General features: G+C 44.4%; 1 protein-coding gene across 6 annotated transcripts in view; it reads left to right on the top strand.

Annotated features, from left to right (window-relative positions):
- The window catches only part of LOC144817774 (CD209 antigen-like protein C), a 794,201-nt gene that overhangs the window by 301,576 nt on the left and 470,962 nt on the right, over positions 1-21,663 (top strand). For all 6 annotated transcript variants that reach the window (XM_078674574.1, XM_078674576.1, XM_078674579.1 and 3 more), the window contains one exon: positions 20,358-20,465. In XM_078674574.1, coding sequence (XP_078530700.1) covers positions 20,358-20,465 — 108 coding nt within the window. The remainder of the gene's footprint in view (positions 1-20,357; positions 20,466-21,663) is intronic.

Below are 21,663 nucleotides of genomic sequence, written 5' to 3'. Positions count from 1 at the left end.
TAATTTCCATGGAATATGGAACATATTTTACAGGTCCCTTTATACTGCTGCATACTGTGCAATAATAGCAACAACGTGTTGGAATGTGGTTTATTAGAAGGTGTAGGTATGTGTCTACCACTCATAATAAGTCCACAATCTCAATATAAGGTCCAGTCAAGGTCTCAATAAAATATTACCTTGCTCAACCCTTGGTAGCTGACTATGAGCAGGCACCATAGGAGACAGTGCGTAAGCGTTTAAAAACACCAATACATTAAATAAGTGAGGCACAACACACAATAAAATCCCAACGCCACTTTGTAAAAATAGGAAATATTTTTATGATTGAAATGACACCAAAATGACAAACTTCCAATGTAGGGAACTAGAGATATGAATTTTTTAAAAATACACACTTGCTAGTGCCTAAAAGTCTTTGGGACTTTGGGACTTTGGGACATCTAGTCGTGCTTGACCAGGACAAAGTAAAAGATTCAGGCCAACCACATTAAAGCACATGTCGGATACTCTTAGCAGGAGATCCTGGTAAAGTTTTCACCTTGTGACTTAGCCACTTTTTGGAGCCCAACGTCAAGCAAGGCTCCTCGTCAGCTGGCTTTGGGTTAGATGGCAGAGGCTTGACTCAACAGGATGCTTTAGTCAACTTCTGGAAGCCTCATCAATGACAAAAAGCTCCAGAGCTTCAGGGGAGCAAACCTGAATCCCAGGCCGGGTTGCATTTCGACGTAGCCTCTTGACTGCCGTCAACAGGTCAGTCACCTTATGGAACTTTTTGATAAAAATTCTCCAAACTTTGCCAAACATTTGGATATTCTTCCAGAAGACCCTTTTGAGGTTCCAAAGTGTCCAAAACACCAATCCAAGGTTCCAGAAGCTCAGAGTTGCTCCTTGGGATGTTGGGACTACATTTCCCAAAAGGTACCTGACCCAATCTTTTAAAGTCCAGTTGAAGGTGGTCAGCTGGTTTCTCCATGCTGGGTGGAGCTCTTTTAATCTTTTGCTTTCAAGGAGTCCACTCCTTCACTTTTCAAAACAATGCAAAGTCCCTAGTGTTTTAGTTCCTAAGTGTGCAGCAGGTGCAGTCATTCAGACCTCTGACCCCTTGGTCAGGGAACTCTGCTCTCCCCTCACGTAGCGCCCTCACTGTGCCACTGCCCCAGCACCTCTCTAGTTGCAGGTAGGTGTTCAAGGCCCTCCTCCACCTGCATGCTCCTGCCTGCGCCCCATCCCTGGTGATCCAGTGGGAGAGTCTTGCTCTTCTCCTGGTCCGCTCTGCCAGCCTTGTCAGTCTGCCTCTTGTCTGTCTGCCTCTGTCTGTCTGTCCCCTGTTTTTCTGCCCCATTTTTGCTCTTCTGCCTTTTTGTCTATTTTGTGCTTTGTGCTCTTGTCTCTTTTTTGTGCTTTTGCCTTTTTGTCTATTTGTGCCTGTAGTGTCAATTTTTGTCTGGTATTGTGCCCTTTTTTTGTAGTCTTCCTGCCACTGCTGCGCCCGCAGCCCCTCCCCCTGCCCGTTCCCACTCTCACCTCTCAACTGCGCTCCATCCCCGTCCCCTACTTAAAGGTGGCCGCTGTGCAGCCACAATGCTGGCACTTCAAGGCATGCCCATCTGCGCCGTCCACGACCTGCACCAGTGACCCTGGTTCTCAGATCTCCCACCACTACGATTCAGCTGCCCTCCATGCACTCAACCCCAGAAGAAACAACAACTGCCAGCAGTCAACGACGAACACCACCCATGGCCAGTTCTCCTGCCGAAACTGCCGCTGCACCTTTACCCAACTCCGGATCCCACGGCTACCGCCCATGCACCGTATGCCAGCGCACCCAAACCCCGGAGTTGCATCCTCCTCAACATATTCTCCCTGCACAGACACGCAGTAGAAATCTGAGACATCCTCGAAACCCTGTCACCAGACATCGCCTTCCTCACAGAAACCTGCACCAACGCCACCCCCACCCCGACATCGCTACCACTATCCCGACTGATACAAGATCCAGGGGAAGGACCACCTCAACCACCCGGGAGTACTCACCATCGCACATAAGAACTCCCTCTGACTCACCACATCCACCACATAGGACTTCTCGTCCCCCATCGAACATCTCTATTTCCAGATCCAGACCAACCCCAGAAAGATCCTATGAGCACCCTAGCCTACAGACTTCCTGGTCCACAAACAGCAATGCCACAACCATCACTTACCTCATCGCACCCCACACCATCCCCTCCATGGATTACTTACTGCTCGGAGACCTGAACTTCCACCTCGACAACATTAGCAACCCCAAGCACTCCTGGACAACCTCACCAAGATCAGCCTGAAGCAGCTCGTCTCCACCCCCACCCGCAAAGCAGGACACGCTTGACCCCATCTTGGCAGGAGGGAACAAAATCCCCTTCAGCCACACTACACAACCCCTCTGGATGGACCACTACTGGGTACATTTGGCCTTCTCTAAACCCACTGCTCACAAACTGACACCACACCCCCCGCACAGGAATTGGAGCAAGGTCACCGAAGAGCACCTCAACTTCACCCTCAACCACACTTCCCCTCCCGCCAGGACCAATGTCAACTCTGCAGCCAATGAACTACACAGATGGATCACCAACTGCGCAGACAAGCTCGCCCACTCTGTAACTCCGACAGACAGCGCCCCATGAAAGCCACATGGTTCACCACCGACCTCTGAGAATCCAGACGCACCTGCAGACGTCTTGAGAAAGTATGGAGAAACAGCAAAACCTAGGAAGCACGGACCATGCTAGTATACCACCAACGCATCAGATCCACCAAAAGGAACTTCATCCATGACAATATCCTCGCCAACTCCAACAACTCGAAGGAACTCTTCAGCATCATACTGGAATTCACCAAACCCCCCAATGAAGCCTCAGATGTCACCTCCTCCCAGGACCTCTGCAACAAACTCGGCTCCTACTTCCATCTCAAGATCAAGTCCCTCTACAACAACTTCAACAGACATATAGTAGACACCGAAACCACACCTACCGCCAGCACCGCCAGCCAGCCAACCATCTCCGCCTGGACCCCAGTAACCACAGACGACACAGCCATGACTATGAAGAGCATTCCCTTAGGAGCCTCCACGGACCCCTGCCTGCCGCAGATCTTCCACAGAGTCGCTGCCGCCATAGCACCCGAACTACGACACACCATCAACTCCACCTTCGAAATCGACATCCGCACTCTCCTTGACCAGGTTCACATGGCGGCTCTCATCCTACTAGAACTCTCTGCAGCCTTCGACATCATCTCCCACCGTACACTCATCACCAGACTCCAAGGCGCCAGCATACAGGGAACCACCCTTTACTGGATTTGCTCTTTCCTCACCGGCCAAACCCAAAGAATCAGACTCCTGCCCTTCCTTTCCAAACCCAGAGAGATCAGCTGTGGAGTACCCACGCTCTTCAACATCTACATGGCTCCCCTCGCCGTCATCGGCAGAAAGCATAGTATGTTATGTTATGTTATGTTATGTTAGGTTGTCTTGTAAAGCGCATGGCTACCCCAGCAATGGGGCGTCCCAGCACTGTAGAACGCTGGGGAACCCGTCCTGGCTTTCCCTGTGAGATGGTCCCTACTGGGTATCTCCAAGGTGAAACCAGGCATTCCCGGCGTATGTGGGGGGCCGTTGTGGAGATGAGGCAAGCTAATGCCCAGAGTTGCCGAGTGTGATCCTCCCATGTCAATGACACTCAGCTCATCTTCTCCCTCACAAATGAACCAATCCCACCAGACTCAGCTTCCAAGACGGAATGAAAGACGTTGCATCCTGGATGAGCAGCAGCTGCCTGAAGCTCAACTCGGAAGAGACACATGTCCTCATCCTCGATCCCACCCCCTCCAAATGAGACAACACCTAGTGGCACACCGCCCTCGGCAATCCCCTTACGGACCACTCCTCCCTCACCATGACCAAACGAATCAATGTTGTCACCTCCACGTGCTTCAACACCGTCTGCATCCTGTGCAAAACCTTTGAAAGGACCCCCCCAAATCCAGAAAGACCGTCACCCATGTACTCAATTAATCAAACCGAGCTTTATTTGATTCTAAACATTAAAATCATAAAAGCAGGCTTATAAAAAAGCATTTCATTATATGTCTAACATTTATCAAGACACGTAGAATACATACAAGTTCCTAAAAATAGATAGGAATTCATTTAAACAATCGATGGTTTCTATTACGTCCAAAGAGCAAAATATATGTAACTATACATACTATATCCCATCTCATACCGATTCCTTCCAAGATATTTCACGACTTGCGATTTGAGTACTTATACATTTCCTAGTCCAGAGTACACTTATTAAAAAACCCACCATAGAACCAATACAGTAACAATTTCCGAACATCTGTAAATACAAGAAGGCAGGGCGACATTGTCTCCATCCTCCCTGTTTTAGTAGGGGTATTACCCATCTTTGCCTTTCATTGCTATAAAATTTACAAAATAAAATTACATGTATTGTTGTTTGTAAGCAAATGTTGTCACAAGGACATCGTCAGAGTTCCCTTGACCAATTGTTATTGACTGGATGGGTGATCAAGCGATGGAAAGTCCCAAATCTAAATCTTGTTAGTAGATACCTATCGTAGCCACCCAGGATACATATCAGATATGATTGAATGTCGTATGTTATAGTGATTATTTGTTGCACTACCACCATAGGTTTATTCATTTCAAGGGTTAACCTATTTTCTTCCAGGTGGGTCATATAGATTTTTTTTAAATCCTTCCCATTAATAGAACTCATATTTTCGGGTCAATCAAAAAACTCTGGGTGCCCGATGTACTGCATAAAATGTTTTACATATTTAAGCCATAAAATCTTGCAGGTATTATCTAATCTCATTGCATCCATTATTATTTTCCTGTTAAGGCCAGTGCTAGCAGAAGTCCAAATTCTATGCCAGAGCAGCACAGGTTGAACCTTAAGTAAGTCGGAATATATGGTACTCCTAACTCACTGTGACAAGTAAACACAGGGGCACTGACTGGGACTGCTGAAATAAATCTTAAAAAGGTGTTTTCAATATATTGGATCGATATACGTTCTTGAAAGCCTCAAATGCCTGCCCCATAAACTGCTATGCTCACACATTTGGCTTGATACATTTTTAAAAGAATTTCTGGCGGCCTTTTTTCCCAATCTTCTTGTTAAGTTTATTAGGGCCGCAGTGGACTTCTTAAAAAGGAGGCTCCTGGCCTTAATTGTTGGCGCCCAAGAACCGGTTTGATTAAAAAGGACACCCAGATAACTAAAAGAGTTAATAGTTTCCACCCTGCTCCCCCCTCGTAGTTACTTCTATTCTTATTTTTCCTTCTCCCACATGACATCATAAAACTTGTCATGGCATTAATTTTTAACCCAAGATTGTTCATAAAACTGGTATAAAAGGTGAGAGCACTCTGTAAACTGATCTGGTGCGAGCCATCAGTACCGCATCATCGGCATAGAGAAGAGAGGCTATCGGGTGGGTATTTACATATGGTGGGTCCCTAGCGTGTGACACTAGCTCCTGTTCCAGGGCATTGGTATATAATGTGAACAAGAGTGGTGCCACAACACAACCTTGCCTTACACCCCTCTCCACTTTAAATGGCACAGTACTCTCTACCTTAAGACCATAAAGGACTTTTGCAGTAGCACTAGAATAAAGCTGCCTTAAAAACTGGATTAAAACAGGGTCAACCTTTGAATCACTAGGTACCCCCACAACTTATTATGAATTACACAGTCAAAGGCAGCTGTGAGGTCCCGAATGTCAAATAAAATTTCCCTGTTTTAGCCTGCGTATATTTTCCAATTAAAATACTAAGATTAAGAATCTGCTTGTTAGTTCCCAAGCCGGATCTAAAACCATACTGTACGTCACTTAAAATACTTTTTCTAATAAAGGATTGTATTAGATCGGTCATCCCTGTGACCGATCTAATACAATCCTGCCCGCTACCTTCATTAGGGAGTCTACCAGAGATATTGGACGGTAGCAGGCAGGGTTTTCCCACTCATTCTTTTTTTTAAATAGGGACTATTATTGATTAAGACCATCTGCTTATAAATCCCTTTTCACAACATGCTTGTAAAACCCTGGTTAAGATGGGGCCCCACATCTCCAGGTTCAACTTAAAGAGATCAATTGGTACCCCATCCGGGCCGGCGGCCTTGCCGCTCTTACTTGCCTTTATTGCCGCAATAACGTCTTGAAGTGAGATATGAAAATTGATTGGTGTGAAACTCATGTAAGTCCTCCCTATATCTTGACTATGGACTGCTTCCTCTGTAGCCCACTGTTCAGAGTAGACACTTGAAAAAAAGTCTCCCATGTTTTTTCCTCTATCGCCACCTCGATTGATGGTGCATCTCATTTATTATTGAGGAATGGGGCATTCACTGCTAACCCGAATTTTGAGCTATCCCTACTCGAGGAAGCATCACTAAGGTTCTTCCAGGTCTTTTCTTTTAGCTCATTAATCCTTTTTTCCTAGCTTCATTATACACCTTTCAACAGGCCCTGATCTCCTCTTTATCTCTTACTGCCCTGTGTAGAGCGTTCTTTAAATTTTAATAACTTTTTGTGCAATTGTTGTCAAACCAACCTTTCCTAAAATGATGAGTATTGTCATTGTCATTGTCAGAGATTTTTATATAGCGCATCTTCTCACCGCAAGGTCTAAAGGCAATTGCAGCATAAAAACCAAATGATCAGATGGGGGGCTAGGTCAGAATTAAAAGAACTGCTTGGGGAAAAACCATAAAGGGGAACTACTTGGGGAAGAGCCAGGTTTTTAAAGCTTTGCGAAATTGCTTATGTTCAGTGATGGATAGGAGGTGGGGAGGCAGTTTGTTCCAGAGAAGAGGGGCAAGATAAGAAAACGAGCGCTGACCGTACCTGGAGGTACGGACACGCGGCTGGGTCAGAAATGATTTATTGCTGGACCTTAAGGATCTCTTGGGGACATACCAATTAAGTTTCCTATGGAGATATTTGGGCCCATTATTGTACAGAGAGTTGTGCGTTATACTCAAGATCTTAAAATGGGGTCTCTGACGGATGGGAAGCCAATGGAGCTTTCTCAAACATGGCGCAGATGCAGTTCTAGGGGGTAGGTCCAGAACTAGTCTGGCAGCGGCATTCTGGAGGGTCTGCAGTTTTGCAAGCAGGTCCTCGTTCAGTCCAAAGTGCATGGCAGTGCCATAATCAAGATGGCTGATGATCAGGCCCTGTACCAGGGGTTTTCTAGCTTATAGGAAGCCATCTAAAATCTTCCTAAGACTGCGCATTATTGCATAGCATGTCCCTGTCACTTTAGCAATGTGATTTTTCATAGACAAGGTACAGTCAATTATTATTATTGTATCTTTATATTCTGCTTGCAGCGTGCTTTTAACCATCTCGGTGACACAGGTAAAGGCTTTTAAAACATTTACATGCGTTGGGCTGTCACTTAAACATATTAAAATTGAGTCTAGTGCCTTTGTAACTATTTCCTTACTTAGCTCCGCAGGGTCCCGGCTCGCCCAGCAGATTGCATTACCATTTTGTCTTCCCAGTTCTATATTTTACACCCATGCCACTTTATTACAAGTTTTCCTTGTTACATTTTTAGAAATAGCTATCTTTACACTTATTGTCAAGTGGTCACTCATAACGTTTTGGTGGGTATTATACCCTTTCAAGTAGCTTGCGTGGCGATTTGGCATGATGATACAATCTATAGTTGATTTAGCACCTCTGTCTACTCCACTTTGGGCGTGCATAAACAATTTGAAAAACCAAAGTCATGTTTATACATGATCTCATTAAACAACTCTCCTTTATCTGAATGTAAAAAGTGAATTGGAGGATCATCCTCATCCAAAGTTAAACCACATTTCCCTATTTCACCCAAAGGGCACAAACTGTCGTTAAAATCCTAATCCCAAATAGGAATAGTTTCAATCTCACCTTTTAGTTTTAAATTACTAATATATCCACTTAGCTTCTCTAATATAGCACCCAGCTGCCCTTTTTCCACGTTATTATAAAAATTAATCAAAACCAGTGTACAGTTTGCGTCCATGTGTATTATGGTGATTTGGTAATAGGTTTCAGAGCTGACCATCTCGATGTTATGTGCCCCTAAAAAGCTTAAGACATATACACATAATCCCCCTTTAGATCTTCCACTCGGCGATTGGATAGCAGGTTATGAAATGTTTTAACTCCATTAATGTGTACTTTATTGATGACCCATGTTTCTTGCAAGCACAAAACATCAAAACTGCTATTAAAATTCAGCCAAACTGGTTTGTTCATTTTATTCCTTAGGCCCGCTATATTCCAGAAAAGGATTCTACATGCTCCTGCTAGTTGGTCAGTTGTTTCTGTGTAATCTTGCCTCGATAAAATCCTCACCATTAGGGTTACGCTCCCCTTCGTCCACTTGCTCAACTTGGATCAAACAGGACAGGGTGGATACACTTGGGTTTTCAGCAATATGGTCATTCTCTTTCTCTAGCCGATTCCGACTGGTTGGTTGTCAGTTATATTCATCCAAGGTAGTTAGAAGCCCAAATCTATTTGACACTGCTAGATTATAGCGGCGACCATCCAAGCACTGTTGATAGGACACATATTTTTTAGGTACAGTTGGGCATGATGGCGATAAAAAAAAGCCCAGTGGCAGAACTTGGATACTAGTATTATTAGGGTTTGGTTTTTGTGTTCTCAATAAAATTTACCTTACCAAAGCAGATGATCCAACTGAGAGAACTATACAGTCACCTTCATAAAGTTTCCTATTGTTTCCTACCCAATTAATTCTCCTCACCATCTTAAATTCCCTGAAAAGTACATTGGTCAGACAGGTCCTATTTCCCAACCAATTTATAGTTTTATTTCTTAGGGCAGGACAGGTTTTCTTTGCTGCTAAAGGATGCGGGGGGACATTGGCTAACATATTAGTATACTGTGTGGCTGCCGGTGGCAGGTTAAGTGATTGTGCACTATGTGTCACCCCAGGGGCATTGGTAATCATTGTGCTTAAACTCCATTAATGTGTACTTTATTGATGACCCATGTTTCTTGCAAGCACAAAACATCAAAACTGCTAATAAAATTCATCCAAACTGGTTTGTTCATTTTATTTCTTAGGCCCGCTATATTCCAGAAATGGATTCTACATGCTCCTGCTAGTTGGTCAGTTGTTTCTGTGTAATCTTGCCTCGATAAAATCCTCACCATTAGGGTTACGCTCCCCTTCGTCCACTTGCTCAACTTGGATCAAACAGGACAGGGCGGATACACTGGGTTTTCAGCAATATGGTCATTCTCTTTCTCTGGTGGATTCCGACTGGTTGGTTGTCAGTTATTTTCATCCAAGGTAGTTAGAAGCCCAAATCTATTTGACACTGCTAGATTATAGTGGCGACCATCCAAGCACTGTTGATAGGACACATAATTTTTAGGTACAGTTGGGCATGATGGCTGATAAAAAAGCCCAGTGGCAGAACTTGGATACTAGTATTATTAGGGTTTGGTTTTTGTGTTCTCAGTAAAATTTACCTTACCAAAGCAGATGATCCAAATGAGAGAACTATACAGTCACCTTCATAAAGTTTCCTGTTGTTTCCTACCCAATGAATTCTCCTCACCATCTTAAATTCCCTGAAAAGTACATTGGTATGACAGGTCCTATTTCCCAACCAATTTATAGTTTTATTTCTTAGGGCAGGACAGGTTTTCTTTGCTGCTAAAGGATGCGGGGGGACATTGGCTAAAATATTAGTATACTGTGTGGCTGCAGGTGGCAGGTTAAGTGTTTGTGCACTATGTGTCACCCATGGGGCATTGGAAATCATTGTGCTTAAACTTTCCCTATCCTTCCATCTTTTAGCTCTTGTATGGCCAGTCCCTCCCGTCTCTTTGGACCTGTACGCCTTACTCTCTAGTGGGGTACTACTTCCTGTATGCACAAATACTCCTTGTGCTCCCTTTACTGGCCAGGGAATAGTTTTAAAACTCCCTTCTCTGGAAGTGTGTGCGCACCCAATGGCTTCTGAATTTCTACACCCCTTTCTTGCGTGGCCTTATTCTGAGATGCTAGGACTTTCTCTAGACCTATTTCAATGTTATCCACTCTGCCAGCGAGAGTATTCATGGTTTGAATAACAAACTCCTTTAAGTCTTTAATAACCAAGGACAGATTAGCCGGTTCACGTATAGACTCATTACAGGCATTTTTCTCCCGCGGGGCACTTACGATGCCTACTTCCCTCTGCGTTTTATTTTTTGCACCTTGCAGTTTCCCCTGCAATTTCCCCTGTAACTTTCTTGGGTGGGTCTTAGTTAATCTGGGGGTAGGATTAGGAGTCGGATGGATTGTAACTATACCTTCTATAGTATTGTTGGGTATCCTTGAATTTGGCTATTTACAGTTTTTTTTGGGGGGGGGTAGATGATCCTTTTTTAATTCCCCAAGAGAAATGTCATCAGAAATTTCCTGAATTCACCCATTATTCAGCTGCCATGGTGGAATATCGCCAGGGAGATCTTACTCAAGCACCTCTGCGTCCCTTGACAGAGATCCGTTGTTTTTTGTGATAGTAACTGTGGATCCACTGCATCAATATTTAGTGTTTCCTACAGGGAGATTATCTGTCTTTCAATATCTCCGACTGCCCCTGTTAAATAGTTCAGCAAAGTTATGTTGATCTTCCTATGCTTACTTGGTGTTTTCGATGTATGGCTCACTGCCTGCTTCCTTTTCCCTATAGTATTGGTCAATTAATTACCTAGTGTAACTGTAAAACTACAACTCAGTATCCTCAAGAGAAAGGGTCAGCCAATACACAAACTATACACTAGCTTTACCCCACAAAATATAAAGTGAAATGTGCGTTTTCCTCTAGTAATATCTAAGTCCAGAAAGGAAAAGTGTAAATATTGTCACTAGATTACAGTTATCATCAGATCATTATTAAATAATGGAGAGTTCACAAACTGTACAAATACTGTTATAAAGTTAAGAGAATGAAACGAGCAATGTGAAAAAATACAAAGTCCAGATATACAAGCAGCAAATTACAAGTTATTTTAGGTCGCCGATAAGTGTCAGTATTCACAACCTACGACCAAATACAAATAGTGGAGCACTCAAGTGGTCGGTCACAGTACCCTTCACAAGGCAGAATCCTAAATGTTAGAGTAATGGCCCTGCCTCGCCTCTTCCTGGAAATGACGGGCAAGGACTGGCCCGTCCTTGGACCAGGCTTACGCACGCTTGTCCCACGCTGTGGTGTGTTTGTGAGCCTCTTAACACGGCTCCTGGTCCACAGCGTGACGTCCTTAGCAGGCGCCTCCCCAAAGCCTGCTGGGAGGTATAGTTTGAGTGCCTGAATTGATACAGGAAAGCCGTTCCCCTCACGGCTGCTAGTAAAGGGCTGTAGGTAAAAGGCTGTTTCCACTGGGGGTCAAGAAAAAAAGATCCTACCCCTCACGGCAAATCTCCACTGTTGAGCGCATCACCCATGCACTCATAACCATCAGATTGGACTACAGAAACACCCTCTATGCCAGAATCAACAAACCTTTGCTCGGAACACTCCAGACCATCTAAAACACCACTGCCAGACTTGTCCTCTGCATCCTACGACACGACCACATCTCCCTGCACCTACAAGACCTTAATTGGCTCCCCATCGAGAAGAGAGGAACCTTAAACCTACTCACTCACACCTACAAATCCCTCCACGACACTGGACCCCATTACCTCAACTAAAGAGTCTCCATGCACTCAAGAGAAGCCTCCACTCCGCTGACTTCGCCCTCACTGAAACCCCTTCATACACAGAGCCAGAGTGGGTTGAAGAGCCTATTCCTACATCGCAGCAAAGACCTGGAATGAACTCCTGGTCAACAACAAACGTTCCCCCACTCTGCATACCTTCAGGAAGAGCCTCAAGACGTGGCTCTTTGCATGACTTGGAGCTGCACAACCTCCCCCCTAGCGCTTTTAGGCCCTCACAGGTAGGTAGCACGCTTCCCAAATCCCTGATTGGTTGATTGATTGGGAGTGCAATCCTCTTAGTACAGGCCAGGGCTTCAGCAGGTCAGTCCTTCTTCTTGTAGTTTCAGGCAGGTATCTGAGTTGCTGGGCAGATATATATCCAATATCTTGGGCTTACAGGCAGGGGGCACCTCTGCCCAATTGGGTATCGGGTGCCACCCTTAGGTATGACAACTTCCTCCAAAGTGTGGTATATTCTTGTCCAATAGATCACTATTCCTTTAAAATCCAAAATGGACAAAATCTCTCATGGAGGTTAGGATCTGGTGTTGTGTGGTGATTTAGATTCCGTATGCATTTTCCCGATTCATGCCCTTATATAGGTACAATTCACATTGCCCTTATATAGGCATAGAAATCAAGCACTTATTTAGGCATAGCCCATGCCACCCAAATACAGGCATGGCTACTTCAATACGTTCATCTACGTCACAACGATTTCTTGGAAAACCAGACTCTTAAGCTGAAGGGACTTTCCCTAGCCTGGATATTGATTTCTCCAAGAAACTCATTATTATGCATGAACAACTATTCCTTAGGGGTTCATCCATGACGTTCATATGCCAGTCTTTACGCCAAAGCTGGCGGTTCGGTGCAGTTCGACTACCTACTTGCAGGACGCAGCTCACTACAGCAAGTGCCGAAGGAAACCAACTCTCTAGCTGACGCACTGACGAGAAGCTGTCATCCTTTGCCGAGAAATCCAGCTCCAGTGTTTCTGACTCCCCTTGCGGGGTGTTGGGAAATCGAGTCCGTGAAATAGATACCAACCTCTCTCATTCTAAGGTATGGACCTGATTAGAACCTAAAGAAACCTTTGGCAATTCTTGGCAAAACTAAACCTATGCTAAAGACCACACTTACTTCTACCCTCGTACTAGACCTAGGTTAGGTACATTGGGGTAGGCATATTTTAGAAATACCAGTTGGGTATTTTAGCCTGTGTCATTTATGTATGTATTTTTACATGTCATAGCAACAGTCCATGCTATTACAGTATTATGTTATATTACTGTTTACGCTGTATGCATTATACTTTGCATTCTGTCTAACAATTGTAGCAGTGAACCTCTCTTGCATGAGAAAGAAGACTGTTCAATAAACCCCTTTTATTGAAACGCCCGTCTGTCTATTTTCTCTGCAACTCTGTGGAAACAAAGCATGCACGATTGAGTAAAATAGTTAACTATTGTTTCCACGACTCTGAAGATAAGTTTTATTCTTGGGGAAATAAAGTTATCATGTTAATGCGGTTGTCAGAAACTAATCCCTTCTTGTGTATTTGAGAAAGTTGCTGGTGACCTCTGAGCTGACTGGCACTCACAATTAAGTTTAGTATACTCGATAGAGACATACTGACCTCAGTCCTATGTCAAATCTATAGTACATATTATTCCAATGCGCAGAGCCTGTTGGGAATATAGGAACTACACTACACTGGCTAAGACAACCCACTGATGTGGCTAAGCTCCCCTAATGCTCCCCTTCCAGGCCCTATGCTAATGCAATTACTGTGGTTCCTGGGAGTGCAGGAAGGAGGGGTGAGCTTGTGTCTGGTCCTAACTGTCATTCCCTCCTTGAGGACCAGTTTGGCTACCCGGTCCCCACCCTGCCTTTGCTCTGCAGCTGCAGATCTCCTGCTACCAGATGTCCTTTGTTTCTATGCAGGCCACTTCACACCTCATCAGAGTAGTTTGGCTCAGCCTTTCAAAGTATGGCCAATCAGGAGAGGCTACTGGAAGGCTGGATTTTGGTTACTCAGAAAAGAAAGTTTGAAAACGTATTTTCTGTGCATATTTATAATAAATCTAACCTTGGCAAGTTGTTGGATTTATTCTACCATTTTAATCCTCTGAAGTACATTTTTAGCTCACTGCTATCAGTAGTTATCCTTCATTAAAGTATTCTCAGGCTAGTCTATGGAGTCAATGTGCTACAAAGTGGAAAACTAAATGTCCAGTTTTTCCCTCCCCAGGGCTTATAAACCATGTTTTATAATGTCCGTGTTTATAGTTACAAGGTACCCTACCCTGGGGCAATGAGGGGAGACCATAGGAGTAGCTTACATGTATAAATAAAGCTGTTTAAGACTTTGGATGAACCTTAACTCCAAGGTCAAATTTGCATATAGTTTACTTTTAAAAGCAGCCTGCAAAACAGGGCTGCCTTTAAAATGATAGCAGGCAACACAGCAGTGCACACTTAAGTGCATTACATCTGCTGGACCTCTAAACCTATATTCCCTACTGTATACTAGGTGCTTACAGGTAGGTCGTCATACCAATTGCAATTACATCTAATTACCATATACCTTTTACACAGAACTCTGGTCCTGGGTCTGGTTAGCAAAGCCCAGGGCGCAATCAGAGTCAGTTAATAACAGTATCAGTCTAGAAATCGGGGTGATCAGGGCAAAAAGGATGACATTTTAACACAAAGAAATGTTGTGTATAAAATGTACACACTATTATGGCAGAAGTACTCATAGAAAATGCCTTGCAAGGAGGGCTCTCGCCTCATTTTTGGAGATAGATGGACAATAGATTAAGGCCATTGTTACAGCTGTACTTGTTTTTTTTCAATCCCTACACAAATTACTGTTTGCAAAGGGATCAGAATTACAAGTCTTATGGTAATTACCACAGTCCTCACAATTATACCCAGGTGAAACCTGCCAAATGTTACAGTAGATGGGCATTTTCTTGTGCATAAAACATCAAAAATCTAATGGGACAACTAAACAGGGTACTTCCGGGTATCACACAAATTGTTAGATTAAACTTGACTTGTTGCTCAAGTTAAATGTAATATAATGTTATACAAATGGCAACTTTAGAGAGTGCCACTTGGTTTCCCTAAGTTTCCAGAAGCCGTTTACGGTTGCACTCAAGCTGTTGTCCATGAGACAGCCTTCCGCCCTCTCAGGGAGAGGTAAGAATTACTTTTGGTAGGATGGCCATTATGGGTGTGAGCTCAAAAGGCGGGCTTCAAAGCGGAGTCGCTATTGATGGGAATGAGGTGGTTACAGATGTAAGGGGCTGCTCTTTTATTTTAACAGATAGTCACAGGCAGAGACGGGAAGGCCATTGTCAACCTGTGTTTTCAAAGGGATTGTAGTCTCCAGGTAGTCACCTCTCTGGGTTGGGCTAGGGAGCTCTTCAAACCAAGGGAAATGATCTGCCATGTTGGTAGTGAGTAGAATAGTGCATAATGTTCTGGCTAGATGACACACTTCAGGCAACGACATCTTGGGTGAAAGGGGCTTTGCTAGTTGTTTCCCACATCCCCTAGGGTCGTAGTGGTTATAGAAGTGGCACCCCTGGTACCCAGACCACAGTTGATGTCTTTGCTGGAGAGAGGATCGAAGAAAGACTGCCTTGCTGTTCCCTGGGCCAGGCATATATATATATATATATATATATATATATATATATATATATATATATATATATATATATATATATAGTTTCAGCTTTACAGATGTAAGTCATACAATAATACCCTTTTGCAGTTAAAAGCGTAACAGTCCATCATTTTCTTGTGCAAAAGTACAATTCCAAACCCTTGGGAGGTACTATGAGACCATGCCTTAGTATGCACCATGTCTGCTTCTGCACTTTGCCTCAAATCTTGCCAGACCATCCTCCCGCGCAGCCGATTTGAACGCTGCTGCCGGGCCGCTCCTAAGATCGACGCCATTCTGGGCAAGCCCCCCTGGTCAGGCCACGCCCCTTCCGCACTAGGCCACGCCCCCCTTGCCTTTATAGCGCGCTCCAACCAACGAGCAGCTAGACAGCACGAACTCCTGAGGCGAAAGCCGGGAGCAACACACGTTTTTTAATTGTATTCTTGTGTTTTTACCTGTTACCTGCTTCTGCACTTTGCCTCAAATCTTGCCAGACCATCCTCCTGCGCAGCCGATTTGAACGCTGCTGCGGGGCCGCTCCTAAGATCGACGCCATTCTGGGGAAGCCCCCCTGGTCAGGCCAAGCCCCCTCTGCGCTAGGCTACGCCCCTTCCGTTTCCTACTTAAATCATGTGCCTTTCCCGGCCGCGCCGGCGGCGCGCCAAAGGCAAGCCCATCTGCGCCCGTCCGCGCCAGTCCGGGCCCAGGGGCCAGGCATAATGCTCCTTGTATTACTTACACCCTGCCTGAGCTCTATAACTTACAACATGACGGTCCCATTAACTCGCTGGACAGGCAGGCTGCACTGACTTCGGATATTTACGTCTCCAAACATACCGGGTCTAAACGTCAGATAAGATCACACCCTGCTAGGTCTCCCGGGATCCATCACGGTTCCCGCATATCTACCACCCCGGTCCTAGCCCCTCTAACTGTTACCTATTTAAATACACGCTCGATGGTGAAACACCAATTGGAGATCTTTCAATTACTCGATGCTGGTACCACGGATATTCTTCTTCTGACAGAAACTTGGTTGACGGACGACTCCGCACCTGACATCCTTGCCGCAATCCCTAACGGTTATTATTTACTCCACTCGAATCGCCCTCAAGGCAAAACCGGTGGCGGAGTCGCAGCTATTATACACCACAAGCACAAATTTACCACCTTAGAAAGGGTTAGTATTCCTGGTGTTGATAGCCTTATACTACCATTCACCTCTTCTAAATTTGCCCTTACTTGTGCCCTTTTCTATCGACCCCCGGATTACATGCCCTCGTTCCCTCAATTCTTTAGAGAACAAATATCTCAATTGGCTCTTAATCATGCCAGAATCATTGTTGTCGGTGATTTTAACTACTGGCCTCTAGATCCTGGCGAAAGCAATCTTTCGGTGGAATTCTCCGATCTATTGACTGGCTTAAACTTCACCCAAAATATTGATAAGGCCACTCACATCAGGGGGCACCTTCTAGACCAAGTCTGGACCTCCAATATTACCATCACTCCCCCTATCATTTCTCCATGCCCCTGGTCTGATCATCTCTCTATTTCCTTTGTTATTACTCAGATTCCCTATGTCCCCCCAACTCCTGCCAATAATTTCTTGGCTCGAAATTGGACCCGAGTTGACCAGAGCGAATTCCATAGTCTTTTGATCTCCTCTGCCCCCAAGGAGCTGTCTTCCACCTCCGCCCAAGCATCTAGCATTGTTAACTGGCTGGAAACAGCATGTGATAAAGTCGCTCCCATGAAAAAAATTAAAATCAAGCGTCCTCATGACGCTCAGCGTTGGTTTTCAGAGGATCTTAAAAAGGAGAAACTAGCCCTGTGGCAGGCTGAACGCCGCTGGCGGCGCCACTATACTCCTGAGGAGAAAACTGTCTACATCACCCTACTAAAACAATATAAAAATTCTATCTTACAAACCAAACGTACATATTTCTCTCAAAAAATCATTAATTCCTCGTCCAAATCCAAAGATGTCTTCTCCATTGTTAACGAGCTCACTCTACCAGACCGGGTATTAGCTAAGACGGTCCCCTCTCAGGCATTGTGTGACTCTCTAAACACCTTTTTTATTGAAAAAATTGCTCTCATTAAAAACAATATTCCGCCTTCTATTTCTTGTCTGGTCCCCATTAACATTAACGGGAATCCATGGGAATTAGATCATATCCCTCTAATTTCCATGCCTGAGTTTTTGGCTCTTTTAAATAGAGTCAATTCTGGCTCCCCAAATGATTGTTGCCCCCCGGAGGTCCTAAAAGAAGCTTTTCGAGCTTGCCCCGCCCCTCCACTCTCACTACTTAACAGTTCTTTGACCACAGGCACCGTTCCTGATTTCTTTAAATGTGCCGCTGTGGTGCCCATTCTTAAAAAGCTCAATGCTGATCCCTTAGTATTGAGTAACTTTCGCCCCATTTCCCTTCTCCCTTTCCTCAGTAAGATTCTAGAGGCCCATGTGACTAACTGTCTCAGCTCTTTCATCGAGTCTTCCCAATTCTTGGAACCCCAGCAGGCGGGTTTTCGTTCGGGGTACTCCACTGAGGCTGTCATTATGGCTGTGATGGATGACCTCAGGAAGGGAGATGATCATAACATCCCCCAGGCTCTTGTGCTGCTGGATCTGTAGGCTGCTTTCGACACGGTCGATCACACCCTTTTGATTGACCGTGTCGGCAGCGCCAGCATCCGGGGCACAGCGCTAGAGTGGATCAAATCCTTCCTACTTCACCGCACCCAGGCCGTCCATCTATCCTCTTTCTCTGCCACCCCAGAGAAACTAACTTGTGGAGTTCCACAGGGGTCGGGCCTATCACCACTTCTATTTAACCTATATATGCAACCTCTGATTCACTCCCTACACAATTACCCCGTCACCATCTTTAATTATGCTGATGATATTCAAATGGTCTTCAATCTTTACCCCACATCTGCATCCATCGCCGATTTTCCATCTACTATGACTTTTATTGGCGAATGGATGAGTCAAAGCCAATTGAAATTGAATCCCAATAAAACGGAGCTGGTCCTAACAGGAGGCCCTCTTAATCCATGGAACTCTAACTTCTGGCCACCATCTTGGGGCCTTGCTCCTCCCCCCTCCGACTCTGTTAAGAGTTTAGGGGTTATCATCAGCAAAGATATTTCCCTCACACCCCCGATCAAGGCAGTTACCTCGTCATGTTTTTTCCATCTACGGCGAATTCGAAAGATGTCTAGGTGCCTGACCACCGAGGCTCTGGTTTTAGTCATCATGGCATTGGTCATCGCCCGTCTTGATTATGCCAACGTTCTTTACGTTGGCATCCCCGCCTACCAACTCCACCAATTACAACTGGTGCAGAATCCAGTGGCGAGACTTGTCTTCGGCCAACCTAGACATCAACATGTCTCCCCCTATTGAAAAAGCTTCATTGGCTGCCAGTGGAGAAACGGGCATTTTTAAACTTGGCTGTACCACCTTTAAATCATTGACCGGGTTGGGTCCTGCCTTTGTAACATCTAGGATTCATCGTTACGTTCCATCTCGTAACCTGCGCTCCTCGCATCACAACCTTCTTTCTGTCCCCTCCTTCAAGCGGAAGATCACGGCGGTCTTGGGTTTTCCTTTCTTGCTCCCAAGACTTGGAACTCTCTCCCCTTAGAACTACGGTCAACCTCATGCTTCACTTCCTTTAGAAAACTATTAAAAACTCACCTGTTCCGACAAGCATATGATGATTAACACTGTCCCCTGCTTCCACCTCTGTTCATCTGTACTAAAGCGCCATGAAACCAGTGGTGACCGAGCGCTCTATAAATCATTTTTTACATTACATTACATAACGTTTATTTTTCTGCCTATGCGAGTGGTTTAGATAAACACCTGAATAATCTGGTTATTTAGGTTTGAAATCAAATAAACCTCGCAGGGCTGTACCAATTCAGGTACCTTTTCAGGGTTCTTTTCCACCACTTTCTCCCAATTTACTTCACTCTTTTCTGCTCAATCGGAAATATCTTCCATGAAGGCTATCTTTTGTCCCCTGTGTTAGCGCACACAGGCTTACAATTCCTAGGGCCTCATTTATGAGGCTGTGCGTCACTTTTACGCCGCTGGTGCGTCACTTTTTGTGACGCACCAGTGGCGTAAAAAATGCGCCTTGTTGCGCCATATTTACAAAGTGACGCATCTACGTAGATGCGTCACTTTGTAAACCCCTGCGCAACATTATACCTGCGTGAGGTATAATGTATGCAAGGGGGGGGTATTGACGCAAGAAAGTGTCCTGGAAGTGACGCAGTGAAATCTATGAGAATTCACTGTGCCACTTCTAGGACGCAAGTGCATCAATATCTGACGCAGGCCCTTTCACAAGCCCCATGTAAAAGGACGCATTGCTGCAGTTGCGTCACTTTTGTGACACATTCCAGCAATGCGTCACTTTTGCGCTTACAGATACGTCAGAAATACTGACGTATCTGTAACTTCTTGCGACATGATGCGCCATATTATAAATATAACGCATCAATCATGTCGCAAGGAGTGCGCACTGAGAAGTGACGCATCACTGCTTTCACGCAGCGATGCGTCATTTCTCATAAATGAGGCCCCTAGTTCGGGAAGCAAAATTTCCATTTTAGAAGTAAGTGGCAGTTCACTTTTTGTTGCAAAAGGTTAAACCAATCGCCCAAAAAAGAGTTTGACAATTGTGCACGCGGCATTTGTAGTAGTATATTAGCAGCCGCAAAAGCCTCAAATTGAGCGGCAATTTTTAAGCAAAGATCTTTTCGTTATCTTTCGTTGCATGTACTTTCTCTGTCTAAATAAATAAATTGTTAATGGCATGTCTGGATTTTGTGTCATAATAGATTGGAAAACACAGAACTATCTGAAGGAGATTAGCAACGCAGTGAAAAGAATGCAAGATGTATTACAGGCTGATATATCCTCATCAGAGTCAGTAAAGGATCTACCAGGTAAGTAAACTAGTTTACCAGGTGACACGGGTGACAATTTGTGGTTTGTTTAATGATGTACTTGATGCACGAGCACTGCTGCATACTTCTTTTGAGAAAAATATATATAAATATGTTAACAGAAAAAGTTGTTGTGCTTCTGGTGACAATTGAGCGAATGCTGAATAAGGAATGACAGATTTGATTTGACTTGATTTAATTTATAAAGTGCAACATATGCCAAAGGCGTCTTGGCGCTACCTGAAGTGGAAGGACTGGAACAAGAATGATGATTAAAAGGCAGAAGGAAACAGCCAGGTTTTCAGTGACTTTCTAAAAGCCGGATGGGTGAGGGTATTCCTTAGAAGGTCTGGCTTTTTATTTCAAAGGCGAGTGGTTGAATAAGAAATTCTTCTACCTCTCCAGGAATCTTTGCCGATAGTTGGAACAGACACTTTGTTAGCTGAAGCTGATCATAAGGGTCTGTTTGTGGTGTCCTACCTGAGTTTGTGTTTAAGGAGAGCAGGATCTGCATGGTAAAGTGATTTGGGCTTTAAAGGCAATTCCCTTTTTGGTGGGTAGCCAAAGTAGATCATGCCTAGTTTTCCAAACGGGTTCAGATTTTTAAAATACTTTTCAGAACCCTGAATGCTGCATCTTTAAGTGTTTTGGAGTCTATTCCAAAAATAATTTTGGGCTCCAACATGAAGAGCATTACAATAGTCTAACTTTGAATGCTCCAGGGAAATGATCGCTACCTGCAGATCTGAAGGCAAAAAGGAAATATTTACTTTAGCACTTTTAAGGAATGAAAGCAAGAAGACGGATGAGAACTGGTTTGATCCTTAAAAGAGAGGTTTGTTGGAGGGTAAAATGTTATGGTCTCGGGGCACTGGACCAGGGCCGCTTAATTTGAGGGGGTGCCTCTACATAATATGAGAAAACACATGTGTGAGTGACAGAAATAGAATGAGGCTTGTTTGCACTTTATTGCAATGAAACCACATAAACAAGAAGTGTAAAGAAACACTTTAAAATTCAATAATGAGCCTGGGAGTCTTCGCAAAGACTGGGCATTTAAAGACACATTTCTGGAATGAAAAACAAATTCATGCAATGCAAATATATTTCTAAATGAATGGTAATGCAGAGGAGAGAGAGAAGAAAACATTTTCAAAATACACTATGCATCGTAGCCTCAGCCAAGGATCCTAGATAG

The sequence above is a fragment of the Lissotriton helveticus genome, chromosome 2_1 (assembly GCF_964261635.1).
Source record: "Lissotriton helveticus chromosome 2_1, aLisHel1.1, whole genome shotgun sequence".
NCBI classification, from domain to species: domain Eukaryota; kingdom Metazoa; phylum Chordata; class Amphibia; order Caudata; family Salamandridae; genus Lissotriton; species Lissotriton helveticus.
Note: the sequence above shows the minus strand (reverse complement) of the source record. Positions and strands in the feature narration are given on the sequence as shown.